Here is a 16,566-nt window from a genome sequence, read left to right as displayed (position 1 = left end):
CCCCCAAAAAACCAATGGCCTCAGCTTTGAGGGGCTAAGCCAGTTTCTCCGTTTTGTTAGGATCTGCCCTGTTTTGGAAAAAGTCTTTCCGAGGGGACGGATGTTGCTACTAGTCGACATGTGAAAGTGCAGGTTGTTTGTGCAGCCTGCGCCATCTGACATTTTTACTTGACCTTTCCGCAGTCTAAAACGTTCGAATCCCTCCAAATTGTTCTCCTTTTCCTGTGGTCATTCGTCAAAAAAATGTGCTTTCGATCGTTCATTTCAAAGAGCCAGCTCTAATGCTATGTTTTATTTAAGGCCTAAACTTATGTTTAATGCACCCTAGGATTATCTATAAAAAAAAAACGAATTACCTTTTTTGTGGTCCCCTTTATTTAGAAAAGTATCACCAAAATATTGGTATGGGGGACGGCCCTACCTCATGTACTACTCAGAGATTAGGGTTGGGTATCGTTTGAATTCGAACGATTCCGATTCTTTGTTTCGATTCCGATTCCTGACCATTCTCGATTCCGATTCTTCTTGTACCATCAAAGTGTTTGCCAGGTAGTCCCTGGAAGGTGGTATGTATTTTGGGTTGAGAGTTTTAACCCTATCCCTGCAAACATAAACAAACATGTAATGTTGCTGTGTACTGTTTAGCCCAGTATCAATTAGCTCAGCTCTAATGTTATTGCTTAACTAACTTAAATGTTGGAGATTCCACCTCTGAAAGAGGATGCGGTCTTTTGACTACGTGTCTGTGGCACTCTTCCGTCTGTGGCACCGACATCTTCCCCATTGCCGCTACGGTGAACGTAGTACGTTGAGCACGATGCGGAGCCTGGCTAGCAGGTTGTAAATTGTCTATGAAAAAATACGCGGGCTAATTTGTTAGCTGCCTCAACGTTGGCGCAAAACACATTATTCATTGCTTATATATTGTTTTACTTACCGGATTTGGACTGCAAGTGCAGTCACCGAGGTGCCAGGCTGGGCGTCGGAGCCGGAGCCAGAGGAAGAGGCAGCGGCGGCGGCGATGACCAAGAAGAACGCGGAGTTGGAATATAATTACAACACTTTATGTACATATTTATATACATATTTATATATTATTTACGTATTTATATAGTATGTAACTACAAGCTCCATTCACAGACAGAGTCCCATTGGTTTTATGAGCGGTTGAGTGAGTCAAAAGCCGGAAAAAAAAAAAAAATATATATATATATATATATATATATAATTAATATTTTATTTGTGGCGGCCTTAATTCTTTCGTGGCGGGCCACCACAAATAAATGAATGTGTGGGAAACTCTGGTGTGTGTTCTGGCAATGCTGACTTAGTGGGGACATCGCTCTGTTTACACACCTTTAGGGGACTTCGGACGGTATGGGGACCAAAAAAAAAAAACAGGTCCCCTGAATGGAAACCTTTTTAAATGATAGTCTGATCCATTCTGAAGATGCCTAAGTGATTTTTAAGCTTTGGCCCATAAAACATGTTTACTGGTACTGCACTCGCTGCTTTTTTTAAAGGGTCCTCAGTAGTCACGTAGAAATTTGTGTGAATTCTGCTAAATTATTTCAATTTGATCCCTATGAACTCTTTTCCTCCAGGGTACCCAGTAAGTCTGATCAGCACATTACTTCATCAATCCAGAGATTTAAAGACGTGTATGAGCTAACTGGGCAGTGGCCATTTGACCTCATTTTTTTTATGCCTCCATAAGCTTTAGAAAGGGAGGTCCCCACAAGTCATGAATCAATCAATCAATCAATCAATGTTTATCTATATAGCCCTAAATCACAAATGTCTCAAAGGACTGTACAAATCATTACGACTACGACATCCTCGGAAGAACACACATAAGGGCAAGGAAAACTCACACCCAGTGGGCAGGGAGAATTCACATCCAGTGGGACGCCAGTGACAATGCTGACTATGAAAAACCTTGGAGAGGACCTCAAATTTGGGCAACCCCCCCCTCTAGGGGACCAAAAGCAATGGACGTCGAGCGGGTCTAACATGATACTGTGAAAGTTCAATCCATATTGGCTCCAACACAGCCGCGAGAGTTCAGTTCAAAGCGGATCCAAGACAGCAGCGAGAGTCCCGTCCACAGGAAACCATCCCAAGCGGGGTCGGATCAGCATCGTAGAGATGTCCCCAACCGATACACAGGCGCTCGGTCCATCCTGGGTCCCGACGAGCGGTCCATCCTGGGTCCCGACTCTGAACAGCCAGTACTTCATCCATGGCCATCGGACCGGACCCCCTCCACAAGGGAGGTGGGGACAGAGAAGAAAAAGAAAAGAAGCGGCAGATCAACTGGTCTAAAAAGGAGGTGTATTTAAAGGCCAGAGTGTACAAATGAGTTTTAAGGTGAGACTTAAATGCTTCTACTGAGGTGGCATCTCGAACTGTTACCGGGAGGGCATTCCAGAGTACTGGAGCCCGAACGGAAAACGCTCTATAGCCCGCAGACTTTTTTGGGCTTTAGGAATCACTAATAAGCCGGAGTCTTTTGAAGGCAGATTTCTTGCCGGGACATATGGTACAATACAATCGGCAAGATAGGATGGAGCTAGACCGTGTAGTATTTTATACGTAAGTAGTAAAACCTTAAAGTCACATCTTAAGTGCACAGGAAGCCAGTGCAGGTGAGCCAGTATAGTTATATATGTATGTATATATGTATATAAAGGTATATACAGTATAGGTATATATGTATTTATATAAAGGTATATACAGTATAGGTATATATGTATGTATATATGTATATAAAGGTATATACAGTATAGGTATATATGTATGTATATAAGTATATAAAGGTATATACAGTATAGGTATATATGTATGTATATATGTATATAAAGGTATATACAGTACAGGCGTAATGTGATCAAACTTTCTTGTTCTTGTCAAAAGTCTAGCAGCCGCATTTTGTACCAACTGTAATCTTTTAATGCTAGACATGGGGAGACCCGAAAATAATACGTTACAGTAATCGAGACGAGACGTAACAAACGCATGGATAATGATCTCAGCGTCTTTAGTGGACAAAATGGAGCGAATTTTAGCGATATTACGGAGATGAAAGAAGGCCGTTTTAGTAACGCTTTTAATGTGTGCCTCAAAGGAGAGAGTTGGGTCGAAGATAATACCCAGATTTTTTACCGAGTCACCATGTTTTATTATTTGGTTGTCAAATGTTAGACTTGTATTATTAAATAGAGGTCGGTGTCTAGCAGGACCGATAATCAGCATTTTCTTTTTTTTGCCGTTAAGTTGCAAAAAATTTGCGGACATCCATTGTTTAATTTCATTAAGACACGCCTCCAACTGACTACAATCCGGCGTGTTGGTCAGCTTTAGGGGCATGTAGAGTTGGGGGTCATCAGCATAACAGTGAAAGCTAACACCGTATTTGCAACAACTTGGTCCTCAATCCAAATGATAACCAGTATGTGTGTGTGTTTTCTGGGAATGCTGACGTGATGGGGATATCAACATTACTTGATCGATCCACAGATTTAAAGACGTGTTTGAGCTAACTGGGCAGTGGCTATTTTACCTTGTTTTTTTTACGCCTTCACAAGCTGTAGAAAGGGTGGTCCCCACAAGTCACGAACAACAAATTGGTCCCCATCCCAATTGATAACCAGTGTGTGTGTGTGTGTGTGTGTGTGTGCGAGTGCAGCTGACTTGGTGTTTTAAAACCTGTTCCTCTGCATTTCTCTTTGTTTGGCAGCAACAAGGAAAACATTCTTGATGTTCTTGTGGAATGATTTGGGCATTTTAAGGGGAAGGCCAGTTGTTGAAGTGGCACTTCAGATTTTCTTTAGATATTTTCGGCCTTCAGTTTGAACAGATTGCTCTGCACGGAGGCAATGTTACTCATTTTAATTTAGTTTGAATTCAGCTGGTTGATATCTTAAAGCAGTGTTTTTCAACCACTGTGCCGTGAAGTACAGTCTGGTGTGCCCTGGGGGATGATCTAATTTCACCTACAGTGGGGCAAAAAAGTATTTAGTCAGCCAGCGATTGTGCAAGTTCTCCCACTTAAAATGATGACCGAGGTCTGTAATTTTCATCATAGTTACACTTCAACTGTGAGAGACAGAATGTGAAAAAAAAATCCAGGAATTCACATTGTAGGAATTTTAAAGAATTTATTCGTAAATTATGGTGGAAAATAAGTATTTGGTCACTTCGAACAAGGAAGATCTCTGGCTCTCACAGACCTGTAACTTCTTCTTTAAGAAGCTCTTCGGTCCTCCACTCGTTACTTGTATTAATGGAACCTGTTTGAACTCGTTATCTGTATAAAAGACACCTGTCCACAGCCTCAAACAGTCAGTCTCCAAACTCCACTATGGCCAAGACCTAAGAGCTGTCGAAGGACACCAGGAAAATAATTGTAGACCTGCACCAGACTGGGAAGAGTGAATCTACAAGAATCAACTGTGTTAACAGCTATCAGAAAATAGAAGACGTACAAGACCACTGATAATCTCCCTCGATCTGGGGCTCCACGCAAGATCTCATCCCGTGGGGTCAAAATGATCATATCAACGGTGAGCAAAAATCCCAGAACCACACAAGGGGACCTGGTGAATGACCTGCAGAGAGCTGGGACCAAAGTAACAAAGGTTACCATCAGTAACACTACGCCGACAGGGAATCAAATCCTGCAGTGCCAGACGTGCCCCCCTGCGTAAGCCAGTGCATGTCCAGGCCCGTCTGAAGTTTGCCAGAGAGCTCATGGATGATACAGCAGGGGCGGTAGAGCTCGTTTGGTAGAGTGGCCGTGCCAGCAATTTGAGGGTTCCAGGTTCGATTCCCGCTTTCGCCATCCTAGTCACTGCCGTTGTGTCTTTGGGCAAGACACTTTACCCACCTGCTCCCAGTGCCACCCACACTGGTTTAAATGGAACTTAGATATTGGGTTTCACTATGTAAAGCGCTTTGAGTCACTAGAGAAAAGCGCTATATAAATATAATTCACTTCACTTCACACTCTGAAAATGTACATACCCCAAATAATCCTTTTTGACAAAACACGTCGAGTTAGGTTGAAAATTCAAAGGGAAAAAAATTGGCGCGGTTCTGAAAAACCCCATGAAGACCAGTGGTTAGAGTGTCCGCCCTGAGATCGGTCGGTTGTGAGTTCAAACCCCGGCTGAGTCATACCGAAGACTGTAAAAAAAAAATGGGACCCATTACCTTCCTGCTTGGCACTCAGCATCAAGGGTTGAAATTGGGGGTTAAATCACCAAAAATTATTTCTGGGCACGGCCACTGCTGCTGCTCACTGCTCCCCTCACCTCTCAGGGGTCAAATGCAGAGAATAATTTCGCCACACCTAGTGTGTGTGTGACTATCATTGGTACTTTAACAATAAACTTAGACTTCAACTCAGTGTATCTACAAAGTCATTCAACATTAAATCACAGTATAAACTATTTGCTTGCCTGACAGAATCGCTATTGCGACATCCAGTGGACACATTTAGAAACGGCACTTTTTCTCATTTAAAAATGCAGCTCCATTTTACACTTGGAAAACTTATCTCGCGGGCCGGATTGAAGCGGTTTGACCATCCCTGCTCTAGAGCTCCATGCAAGAGTTCTGAAGGCTAGCACTGAGAAGGCCTAAACATCTGCTCAGAGGAATTCTAAGGAAGGAGGTGGTTAATAATCTCAAGGTTTAGGCCGCGGTCAGCAGTAGGAAAGAACTGGAACAGCACTTTGCTCCAATAGACTGAAATCCTGCAGCACCCACAAGGTTCCAGAAATGTCTGGAATGAACCCCTGAGTGACTCAGACCACGTGGGTGGATCTGACCCAAATGTAGCTGTACTGGACTTGTTAGGAACACAATCCTTACTATCAAACATGGAGGAAGATCAGGGAAACTTTACTGCAGGGGTGTCCAAAGTGCGGCCCGCGTGACATAAAATACTTCTTACCATTAATGCGACTTCTTGAACAGGTGCGGTAGAAAACGGATGGATGGATATAAATGCATGAGAATGTTTTGTATTTTGCACATTATTTTTAGCACTGTGATTACCAGCAAAATTATTCATAATTATCGCGTTAACCAATGTCAGCTAAGATTTATCTGAGAGCCAGAAGCAGTCATCAAAAGAGCCACATCTGGCTCTAGAGCCATAGGTTCCCTACCCCTGCACTAGTGTCTCAAAGGGCTGCACAAAGCACAACACAAACCACTACGACATCCTCGGTAGGCCCACATGAGGGCAAGGAAAACTCACACCCGGTGGGACGTCGGTGACAATGATGACTATGAGAACCTTGGAGAGGAGGAAAGCAATGGATGTCGAGCGGGTCTAACATGATACTGTGAAAGTTCAATCCATAATGGATCCAACACAGCCGCCAGAGTCCAGTCCAAAGCGGATCCAACACAGCAGCAGAATTAACGGGAATAAACATTGAACGCAACATGCTAGATCTTTCAGCATGATTATTAGCTAAAACAACCTGATTTAATGCACATTCAGTAGAATTTCAACCCTGCACGGTACATTCCTCCATCACATGGACAAATAATTCCCAGCATGCTACACACTACAGCAGGACTATTTTTGCGTTTGTTACGTCTCGTCTCGATTACTGTAACGTATTATTTTCGGGTCTCCCCATGTCTAGCATTAAAAGATTACAGTTGGTACAAAATGCGGCTGCTAGACTTTTGACAAGAACAAGAAAGTTTGATCATATTACGCCTATACTGTATATACCTTTATATACATATATACATACATATATACCTATACTGTATATACCTTTATATACATATATACATACATATATACCTATACTGTATATACCTGTATATACATATATACATACATACATACCTATACTGTATATACCTTTATATACATATATACCTATACTGTATATACCTTTATATACATATATACATACATATATACCTATACTGTATATACCTTTATATACATATATACATACATATATACCTATACTGTATATACCTTTATATACATATATACATACATATATACCTATACTGGCTCACCTGCACTGGCTTCCTGTGCACTTAAGATGTGACTTTAAGGTTTTACTACTTACGTATAAAATACTACACGGTCTAGCTCCATCCTATCTTGCCGATTGTATTGTACCGTATGTCCCGGCAAGAAATCTGCGTTCAAAAGACTCCGGCTTATTAGTGATTCCTAGAGCCCAAAAAAAGTCTGCGGGCTATAGAACGTTTTCCATTCGGGCTCCAGTACTCTGGAATGCCCTCCCGGTAACAGTTCGAGATGCTACCTCAGTAGAAGCATTTAAGTCTCACCTTAAAACTCATCTGTATACTCTAGCCTTTAAATAAACCTCCTTTTTTAGACCAGTTGATCTGCCGCTTCTTTTCTTTCTCCTATGTCCCCCCCCTCCCTTGTGGAGGGGGTCCGGTCCGATGACCATGAATGAAGTACTGGCTGTCCAGAGTCCAGACCCAGGATGGACCGCTCGTCGGGACCCAGGATGGACCGCTCGCCTGTGTATCGGTTGGGGACATCTCTACGCTGCTGATCCGCCTCCGCTTGGGATGGTTCCCTGTGGACGGGACTCTCGCTGCTGTCTTGGATCCGCTTTGAACTGAACTCTCGCGGCTGTGTTGGAGCCACTATGGATTGAACTTTCACAGTATCATGTTAGACCCGCTCGACATCCATTGCTTTCGGTCCCCTAGAGGGAGGGGGGTTGCCCACATCTGAGGTCCTCTCCAAGGTTTCTCATAGTCAGCATTGTCACTGGCGTCCCACTGGATGTGAATTCTCCCTGCCCACTGGGTGTGAGTTTTCCTTGCCCTTTTGTGGGTTCTTCCGAGGATGTCGTAGTCGTAATGATTTGTGCAGTCCTTTGAGACATTTGTGATTTGGGGCTATATAAATAAACATTGATTGATTGATTGATTGACTATTGAGGCCATACTTGTATTTGAGCCCAATAATTTATGACCCCCTTTAATGCGCCTTATAATCCGAATAGACCCACTCATCGGCAGTGTGCCTTATAATCCGGTGCGCCCTATGGTCCAGAATATACGGTGTGTCTTCACTCCACCTGTGATTGTCACCACTATTTGGAAGAGTGTATTTGATTCATGTCGTGAATGGTTCTCAGATGCCTGAATCTACTCAAGCTCTGCCAGAGTCTTGTTCTTTTCCAGTGAAACAATACCATTTTTCTTGGATGATGTAACTTCCACAACCGGACCGCCGGTTGGGGCCCGTGCGAGCGCAGGCATTGTATTCCAGCAAGGCTCAGGATGTCCTGTTGGGGGGTTGGGGGGTTGGACAGAAGCATAGGAGATGTAAGAGCAGAAGTGAGTTGCCTGGTTTCAATGGTGATGACTGGTCTGTTTGAGGCTCCCAGTCACGCCGGAACCCTCACTTGCTCATTCAAACTGGGGGTTTTATTCCACTGGATTTACCAGAAACCAGCATTGGAGGAATGGTTTAAGCCATCTGTTTCAAGGATTGCTATGATTCACGAAGGTCGGATTTTCTATTGAATAGAACCAACGTTGGGAAGACACAGGTGGGATTTTATGGCTGATTGATGCACGGTTGTTCGCTCTTATACGGATACAAAACTGCTTTTGTGCAAATGTGTTTAGTAGGATGCAGCTGTGTCAAAACTATATGACCATACAAAATATCCTGGAAGGTCTTTAGAGCCAGTTTCTTTATGTTTTGCATAACCCTTCCAAAACCCAACGAATTGACCAGAAAGAATGCCTTTTTAGCGGCTTCTCGTTCCTTATTTATAAAATGAAATCACCGGATGAAACTTTGAAGATGCATTTGTAGAACGTGAACTCTCGGAATCTCCAACCTTTCAATGGACGGAAAGCCGGAGTTTCCAGCATTGGAGGAATGGTTTAAGCCATCTGTTTCAAGGATTGCTATGATTCATGAAGGTCGGATTTTCTATTGAATAGAACAAACGTTGGGAAGACACAGGTGGGATTTTATGGCTGATTGATGCACAGTTGTTCGCTCTTATACGGATACAGAACTGCTTTTGTGCAAATGTGTTTAGTCGGATGCAGACCATAACCGTTCCAAAACCCAACAAATTGACCAGAAAGAATGCCTTTTTAGAGGCTTCTTGTTCCTTATTTATAAACTGAAATCACCGGATGAAGCTTTTAAGATGCATTTGCAGACCATAACCGTTCCAAAACCAAACGAAATGACCAGAAAGAATGCCTTTTTAGAGGCTTCTCGTTCCTTATTTATAAAATGAAATCACCGGATGAAGCTTTGAAGATGCATTTGTAGAACGTGAACTCTCGGAATCTCCAACCTTTCAATGGACGGAAAGCCGGAGTTTCCAGCATTGGAGGAATGGTTTAAGCCATCTGTTTCAAGGATTGCTATGATTCATGAAGGTCGGATTTTCTATTGAATAGAACAAACGTTGGGAAGACACAGGTGGGATTTTATGGCTGATTGATGCACGGTTGTTCGCTCTTATACGGATACAAAACTGCTTTTGTGCAAATGTGTTTAGTCGGATGCAGACCATAACCGTTCCAAAACCCAACAAATTGAATAGAAAGAATGCCTTTTTAGAGGCTTCTCGTTCCTTATTTATAAACTGAAATCCCCGGATGAAGCTTTTAAGATGCATTTGTAGAACGTGAACTCTCGGAATCTCCAACCTTTCAATGGACGGAAAGCCGGAGTTTCCAGCATTGGAGGAATGGTTTAAGCCATCTGTTTCAAGGATTGCTATGATTCACGAAGGTCGGATTTTCTATTGAATAGAACCGACGTTGGGAAGACACAGGTGGGATTTTATGGCTGATTGATGCACGGTTGTTCGCTCTTATACGGATACAAAACTGCTTTTGTGCAAATGTGTTTAGTAGAATGCGGACCATAACTGTTCCAAAACCCAACGAATTGACCAGAAAGAATGCCTTTTTAGAGGCTTCTCGTTCCTTATTTATAAACTGAAATCACCGGATGAAGCTTTGAAGATGCATTTGTAGACCATAACCGTTCCAAAACCAAACAAATTGACCAGAAAGAATGCCTTTTTAGAGGCTTCTCGTTCCTTATTTATAAACTGAAATCACCGGATGAAGCTTTGAAGATGCATTTGTAGACCATAACCGTTCCAAAACCAAACGAATTGACCAGAAATAATGCCTTTTTAGAGGCTTCTTGTTCCTTATTTATAAACTGAAATCACCGGATGAAGCTTTTAAGATGCATTTGTAGCACGTGAACTCTCGGAATATCCAACCTTTCAATGGACGGAAAGCCGGAGTTTCCAGCATTGGAGGAATGGTTTAAGCCATCTGTTTCAAGGATTGCTATGATTCATGAAGGTCGGATTTTCTATTGAATAGAACCAACGTTGGGAAGACACAGGTGGGATTTTATGGCTGATTGGTGCACGGTTGTTCGCTCTTATACGGATACAAAACTGCTTTTGTGCAAATGTGTTTAGTAGAATGCAGACCATAACCGTTCCAAAACCAAACCAATTGACCAGAAAGAATGCCTTTTTAGAGGCTTCTCGTTCCTTATTTATAAAATGAAATCACCGGATGAAGCTTTTAAGATGCATTTGTAGAACGTGAACTCTCGGAATCTCCAACCTTTCAATGGACGGAAAGCCGGAGTTTCCAGCATTGGAGGAATGGTTTAAGCCATCTGTTTCAAGGATTGCTATGATTCACGAAGGTCGGATTTTCTATTGAATAGAACCAACGTTGGGAAGACACAGGTGGGATTTTATGGCTGATTGATGCACGGTTGTTCGCTCTTTTACGAATACAAAACTGCTTTTGTGCAAATGTGTTTAGTAGGATGCAGACCATAACCGTCCCAAAACCAAACAAATTGACCGGAAAGAATGCCTTTTTAGAGGCTTCTCGTTCCTTATTTATAAACTGAAATCACCGGACGAAGCTTTTAAGATGCATTTGTAGACCATAACCGTTCCAAAACCAAACGAATTGACCAGAAAGAATGCCTTTTTAGAGGCTTCTCGTTCCTTGTTTATAAAATGAAATCACCGGATGAAGCTTTTAAGATGCATTTGTAGAACGTGAACTCTCCGAATCTCCAACCTTTCAATGGACGGAAAGCCGGGAGTTTCCTCAGGCAGGCGTCAGAACGGTCGCTGACGTCACTGATTTATCGGTGGCGTTTTTCTGAGCGTCGGGTTTATTTTCTCTCCGCACGGTAAGGACAGGAAGTTTATTGTGAAGGCTGATTACAGCCATATTTACGCCGCTGTTTCTGTCTTCAGTCATCGCGGTGTTTTGACTTGCCGCAGGAAACTACTGGACTTGCAGATTACAGACCATTTGTATTGAGTTGAAGTCTTTGCTTGTGATGTGATGTGAGTTCACGACGATGTAGTTTTAGGATAGTCGTTAGCCGTGCAGGACGACTGAGCCTGTGCGGGAAGTCTCCAGTGTACTGAATCGAGGTCGGCTTCCGGAGAACTTCTTAACCTTCCTCTTGTGTTAGCTTTCTGTTACCATCTCTTATGTTAACGGGTCGGTTTTGACCCATGTCTTAAATCAGCTGTAAAATACACTAAAAACAATTATCTATCATCCAATTTGTTTCTCATCTCTTGGTTACCTCGTTAGGCTTCCTTATCCTTGAAAATATTGGTTTTAATATTTTTGTTTTGGGCCATTGGGCCTTTTTTTGTCAGTATACCCCTCGATTTCAATTTTCAAAAATGGTAAAACGAACCTCAAGAGAATCATATAAATAAAAAAAAAGGTTGTTGTGTTACCTAACTATTACTAAGGGGTATTAGAACACATCTCTTAAATAAATGTGTTTTATTTATTTTTTCATTTAAGAATTTTAACTATAGTAACATCTATGGTGTTACGGGTCAATTTCGACCTATATATATTTACTTCTAGAAAAAGGCTAAAACGTATTTTTTTCAGAAATCCAACAACCAACAACCAATGAAGCAAATGAAACCAAGAGAAATAGATTACTAGTTCCAAAACTAATAAAAAAACAAAATCAGAGTGGCAAAAAGTGACACTTTTGGTGTCCGTCTTTTGTTTGTTAACGGGTCGGTTTTGACCCATGTCTTAAATCAGCTGTAAAATACACTAAAAACAATTATCTATCATCCAATTTGTTTCTCATCTCTTGGTTACCTCGTTAGGCTTCTTTATCCTTGAAAATATTGGTTTTAATATTTTTGGTTTGGGCCATTGGGCCTTTTTTTGTCAGTATACCCCTCGATTTCAATTTTCAAAAATGGTAAAACGAACCTCAAGAGAATCATATAAATAAAAAAAAGGTTGTTGTGTTACCTAACTATTACTAAGGAGTATTAGAACACATCTCTTAAATAAATGTGTTTTATTTATTTTTTCATTTTAAGAATTTTAACTATAGTAACATCTATGGTGTTACGGGTCAATTTCGACCCATATATATTTACTTCCAGAAAAAGGCTAAAACGTATTTTTTTCAGAAATCCAACAACCAACAACCAATCAAGCAAATGAAACCAAGAGAAATAGATTACTAGTTCCAAAACTAATAAAAAAACAAAATCAGAGTGGCAAAAAGTGACACTTTTGGTGTCCGTCTTTTGTTTGTTAACGGGTCCGTTTTGACCCATGTCTTAAATCAGCTGTAAAATACACTAAAAACAATAATCTATCATCCAATTTGTTTCTCATCTCTTGGTTACCTCGTTAGGCTTCCTTATCCTTGAAAATATTGGTTTTAATATTTTTGGTTTGGGCCATTGGGCCTTTTTTTGTCAGTATACCCCTCGATTTCAATTTTTAAAAATGGTAAAACGAACCTCAAGAGAATCATATACATAAAAAAAAAGGTTGTTGTGTTACCTAACTATTACTAAGGGGTATTAAAACACATCTCTTAAATAAATGTGTTTTATTTATTTTTTCATTTTAAGAATTTTAACTATAGTAACATCTATGGTGTTACGGGTCAATTTCGACCCATATATATTTACTTCTAGAAAAAGGCTAAAACGTATTTTTTTCAGAAATCCAACAACCAACAACCAATCAAGCAAATGAAATCAAGAGAAATAGATTACTAGTTCCAAAACTAATAAAAAAACAAAATCAGAGTGGCAAAAAGTGACACTTTTAGTGTCCGTCTTTTGTTTTTTTTTGTACAGGATAACCCATATATATTTACTTCAAGAAAAAGGCTAAAACGTATTTTTTTCAGCAACAGAAATCCAACATCAAACAAACAACAACCAATCAAGCAAATGAAACCAAGAGAAATAGATTACTGGTTCCAAAACTAATAAAAAAACAAAATCAGAGTGGCAAAAAGTGACAGTTTTAGTGTCCGTCTTTTGTTTGTTTTTGTACAGGATAACAAGGTAAAATGAGAATCCAGTAAAGCTCACATGATTGTGTTCAGTTTTGGCTCGTATCATTGCTTTATCATCTTATTTTTAGAACCGGGTCGAAACCGACCCTAACAACACCAAGTGCATAATTTCTACCAGAGCATTTTATAATTTAGTGAAAAAAAAATAAAATGTTTTATTTTGTTGACAAAGAGGTTCCTGACAAAGTCAAAAAGCTTTGATGCAAAAAAAATAAATGTACGTGGTGTTTTTATGCATTTAAAAACTAAAACGGACGAAGACGAAGGTTAAAAACCAATCTCCTATTCGACAGGAGTGGATTTTAAGGAGGGGAACGAGAAGAAAAAGCAAAGCCTTTTCAGCGAGATCCACTCCGCGATCGACCAGTTGGCGTACGCCGTCAGCAATGTGTAAGCATCCCCGTCATCGCACTTTAATGGTGGACTTTGCTCCTTCAAAATGAGTCCTCTCATCACAATTCTTTTTCAGAGTGTCTGACTTCTTTATGGGAGATGTAGAGAACGGATTGGGGCTCCCCCTAACTGAGAAGCGCACGGTAAGTTGTATCAAGTCCGGACAAACCGGATTGAAAGGAGTTTCCACATGTATTTACTGATACAAGGTCAGTGTAAGGATTAAGGATGTGCCTTACTGGCTCTAAATTGTCAATCGAAAAGGTCTGAGTGATAACCAAGTACACTGAACCCAAAAAACTTTGGTTTTTGCTCCCATTTTTTATGATCTAGAACAAGGGTCACCAACCTTTTTGATGCAAGAGCTACTCTGGGGTTGTGAGGCCGGTTGGATGTACTGCCTTTGAAGACGGCTTATGGTAGAGCAAGGGTCAGCAACCTTTTTGAAACCAAGAGCTACTTCTTGGGTACTGATGAATGCGAAGGGCTACCAGGTTGATACACACTTAAATAAATTGCCAGAAATAGCCAATTTGCTCAATTTCCCTTTAACGCTATGTTATTATTAATAATTAATGATATTTATCTTTGTGGAAACACTGATCACCTTAATGATTTCTCGCAATAAAAATATATTTTCGATGACATGTTTTAAATAGGTTAAAATCCAATCCGCACTTTGTTAGAATGTATAACAAATTGGACCAAGCTATATTTCTAATAAACACAAATCATTATTTCTTAAAGATTTTCCGGAAGAAAAAAATTGAAAAGACTTTGAAAAAAGATTTCAATTTGATTCTACAGCGATGAGGTGGCGACTTGTCCAGGGTGTACCCCGCCTTCCGCCCGATTGTAGCTGAGATAGGTGCCAGCACCCCTCCGCGAAACCCAAAAGGGAATAAGCGGTAGAAAAATGGATGGATGGATGGATTTTCTAGATTTGCCACAATATATTTTTTTAATTTTAATCATAATAAGTTTTAAAGAAATATTTCACAAATATTCTTCGGCGAAAAAACAGAAGGTAAAATGAAGAAATAAATTAAAATGTATTTATTTTTCTCTACAATAAAAAAAATAAATTGACTTGAACGTTGATTTAAATTGTCAGGAAAGAAGAGGAAGAAATTTAAAAGGTATATGTTTTTAAAAACCCTAAAATCATTTTTAAGGTTGTATTTTTTCCCTAAAATTGTCTTTCTGAAAGTTATAAGAAGCAAAGTAAAAAAATAAATGAATTTATTTCAACAAGTGAAGACCAACTTTTTAAAATATTTTCTTGGATTTTCAAATTCTATTTGAGTTTTGTCTCTCTTAGAATTAAAAATTCCCTGCTTAGGCTGTTGCCCCCGCGACCCGACCTCGGATAAGCGGAAGATGATGGATGGATGGATGGATGGATAGAATTAAAAATGTCCAGCAAAGCGAGACCAGCTTGCTCTTAAATAAATAAAATTTAAAAAATAGAGGCAGCTCACTGGTAAGTGCTGCTATTTGAGCTATGGGGCGGCATAGCTCGGTTGGTAGAGCGCCCGTGCCAGCAACTTGAGGGTTGCAGGTTCGATTCCCTCTTGTGCCATCCTAGTTACTGCCGTTGAAAATGGAAAATGGAAGACGTACAAGACCACTGATAATCTCCCCTCGATCTGGGGCTCCACGCAAGATCTCATCCCGTGGGGTCAAAATGATCATGACAACGGTGAGCAAAAATCCCAGAACCACACGGGGGGGACCTGGTGAATGACCTGCAGAGAGCTGAGACCAAAGTAACAAAGGTTACCAACAGCAACACACTACGCCGACAGGGAATCAAATCCTGCAGCGCCAGACGTGTCCCCCTCACAGGTGTGGCATGTCAAGATGCGAATTAACCGGCATGATTATTGTCCAGGTGTGCCTTAGGCTGCCCACAAGGGAAGGTTTTATCACATTTATTCTTACATGCTGACTGTAGGTGTGATTTGAATGTTCATTACTCAACCACAGGGGTCACCAACACGGTGCCCGCGGGCACCAGGTCGCCCGTAAGAACCAAATGAGTCGCCCGCTGGCCTGTTCTAAAAATAACTCAAATAGCAGCACTTACCAGTGAGCTGCCTCAATTTTGAAAATTTCATTATTTACTAGCAAGCTGGTCTCGCTTTGCTGGACATTTTTAATTCTAAGAGAGACAAAACTCAAATAGAATTTGAAAATCCAAGAAAATATTTTAAAGACTTGGTCTTCACTTGTTTGAATAAATTCATTTATTTTTTTACTTTGCTTCTTATAACTTTCAGAAAGACAATTTTAGAGAAAAAAATACAACCTTAAAAATGATTTTAGGGTTTTTAAACACATATACCTTTTTACCTTTTAAATTCCTTCCTCTTCTTTCCTGACAATTTAAATCAATGTTCAAGTGAATCTATTTTTTTTTTTATTGTAAAGAAAAATAAATCTATTTTTATTTAATTCTTCATTTTAGCTTCTGTTTTTTCGACGAAAAATATTTGTGAAATATTTCTTCAAACTTATTATGATTAAAATCCCCAAAAATTATTCTGGCAAATCTAGAAAATCCATAGAATCAAATTTAAATCTTATTTCAAAGTCTTTTTAATTCTTTTTTAAATTTTTGTTCTGGAAAATCTAGAATAAATAATGATTTGTCTTTGTTAGAAATTTAGCTTGGTCCAATTTGTTATATATTCTAACAAAGTGCAGATTGGATTTTAACCTATTTAAAACATGTC

At 40.2% G+C, this 16,566-nt stretch overlaps 1 protein-coding gene across 5 annotated transcripts in view; it reads left to right on the top strand.

Annotated features, from left to right (window-relative positions):
- Positions 1-16,566, top strand: part of arhgap29a (Rho GTPase activating protein 29a) — a 162,077-nt gene that overhangs the window by 65,508 nt on the left and 80,003 nt on the right. For 3 of the 5 annotated variants that reach the window (XM_061922336.1, XM_061922338.1, XM_061922335.1), the window contains exons 4-5: positions 13,729-13,825; positions 13,905-13,971. In XM_061922336.1, coding sequence (XP_061778320.1) covers positions 13,729-13,825; positions 13,905-13,971 — 164 coding nt within the window. Of the gene's footprint in view, positions 1-10,288; positions 10,433-10,516; positions 10,791-13,728; positions 13,826-13,904; positions 13,972-16,566 lie in introns of those variants that run through there. The other 2 variants (XM_061922340.1, XM_061922339.1) reach the window with 2 other exon arrangements.

Source organism: Nerophis ophidion, linkage group LG15 (genome assembly GCF_033978795.1).
Source record: "Nerophis ophidion isolate RoL-2023_Sa linkage group LG15, RoL_Noph_v1.0, whole genome shotgun sequence".
NCBI classification, from domain to species: domain Eukaryota; kingdom Metazoa; phylum Chordata; class Actinopteri; order Syngnathiformes; family Syngnathidae; genus Nerophis; species Nerophis ophidion.
The sequence above is the reverse complement of the archived record's forward strand: the minus strand, read 5'-3'. Positions and strand labels throughout refer to the sequence as shown.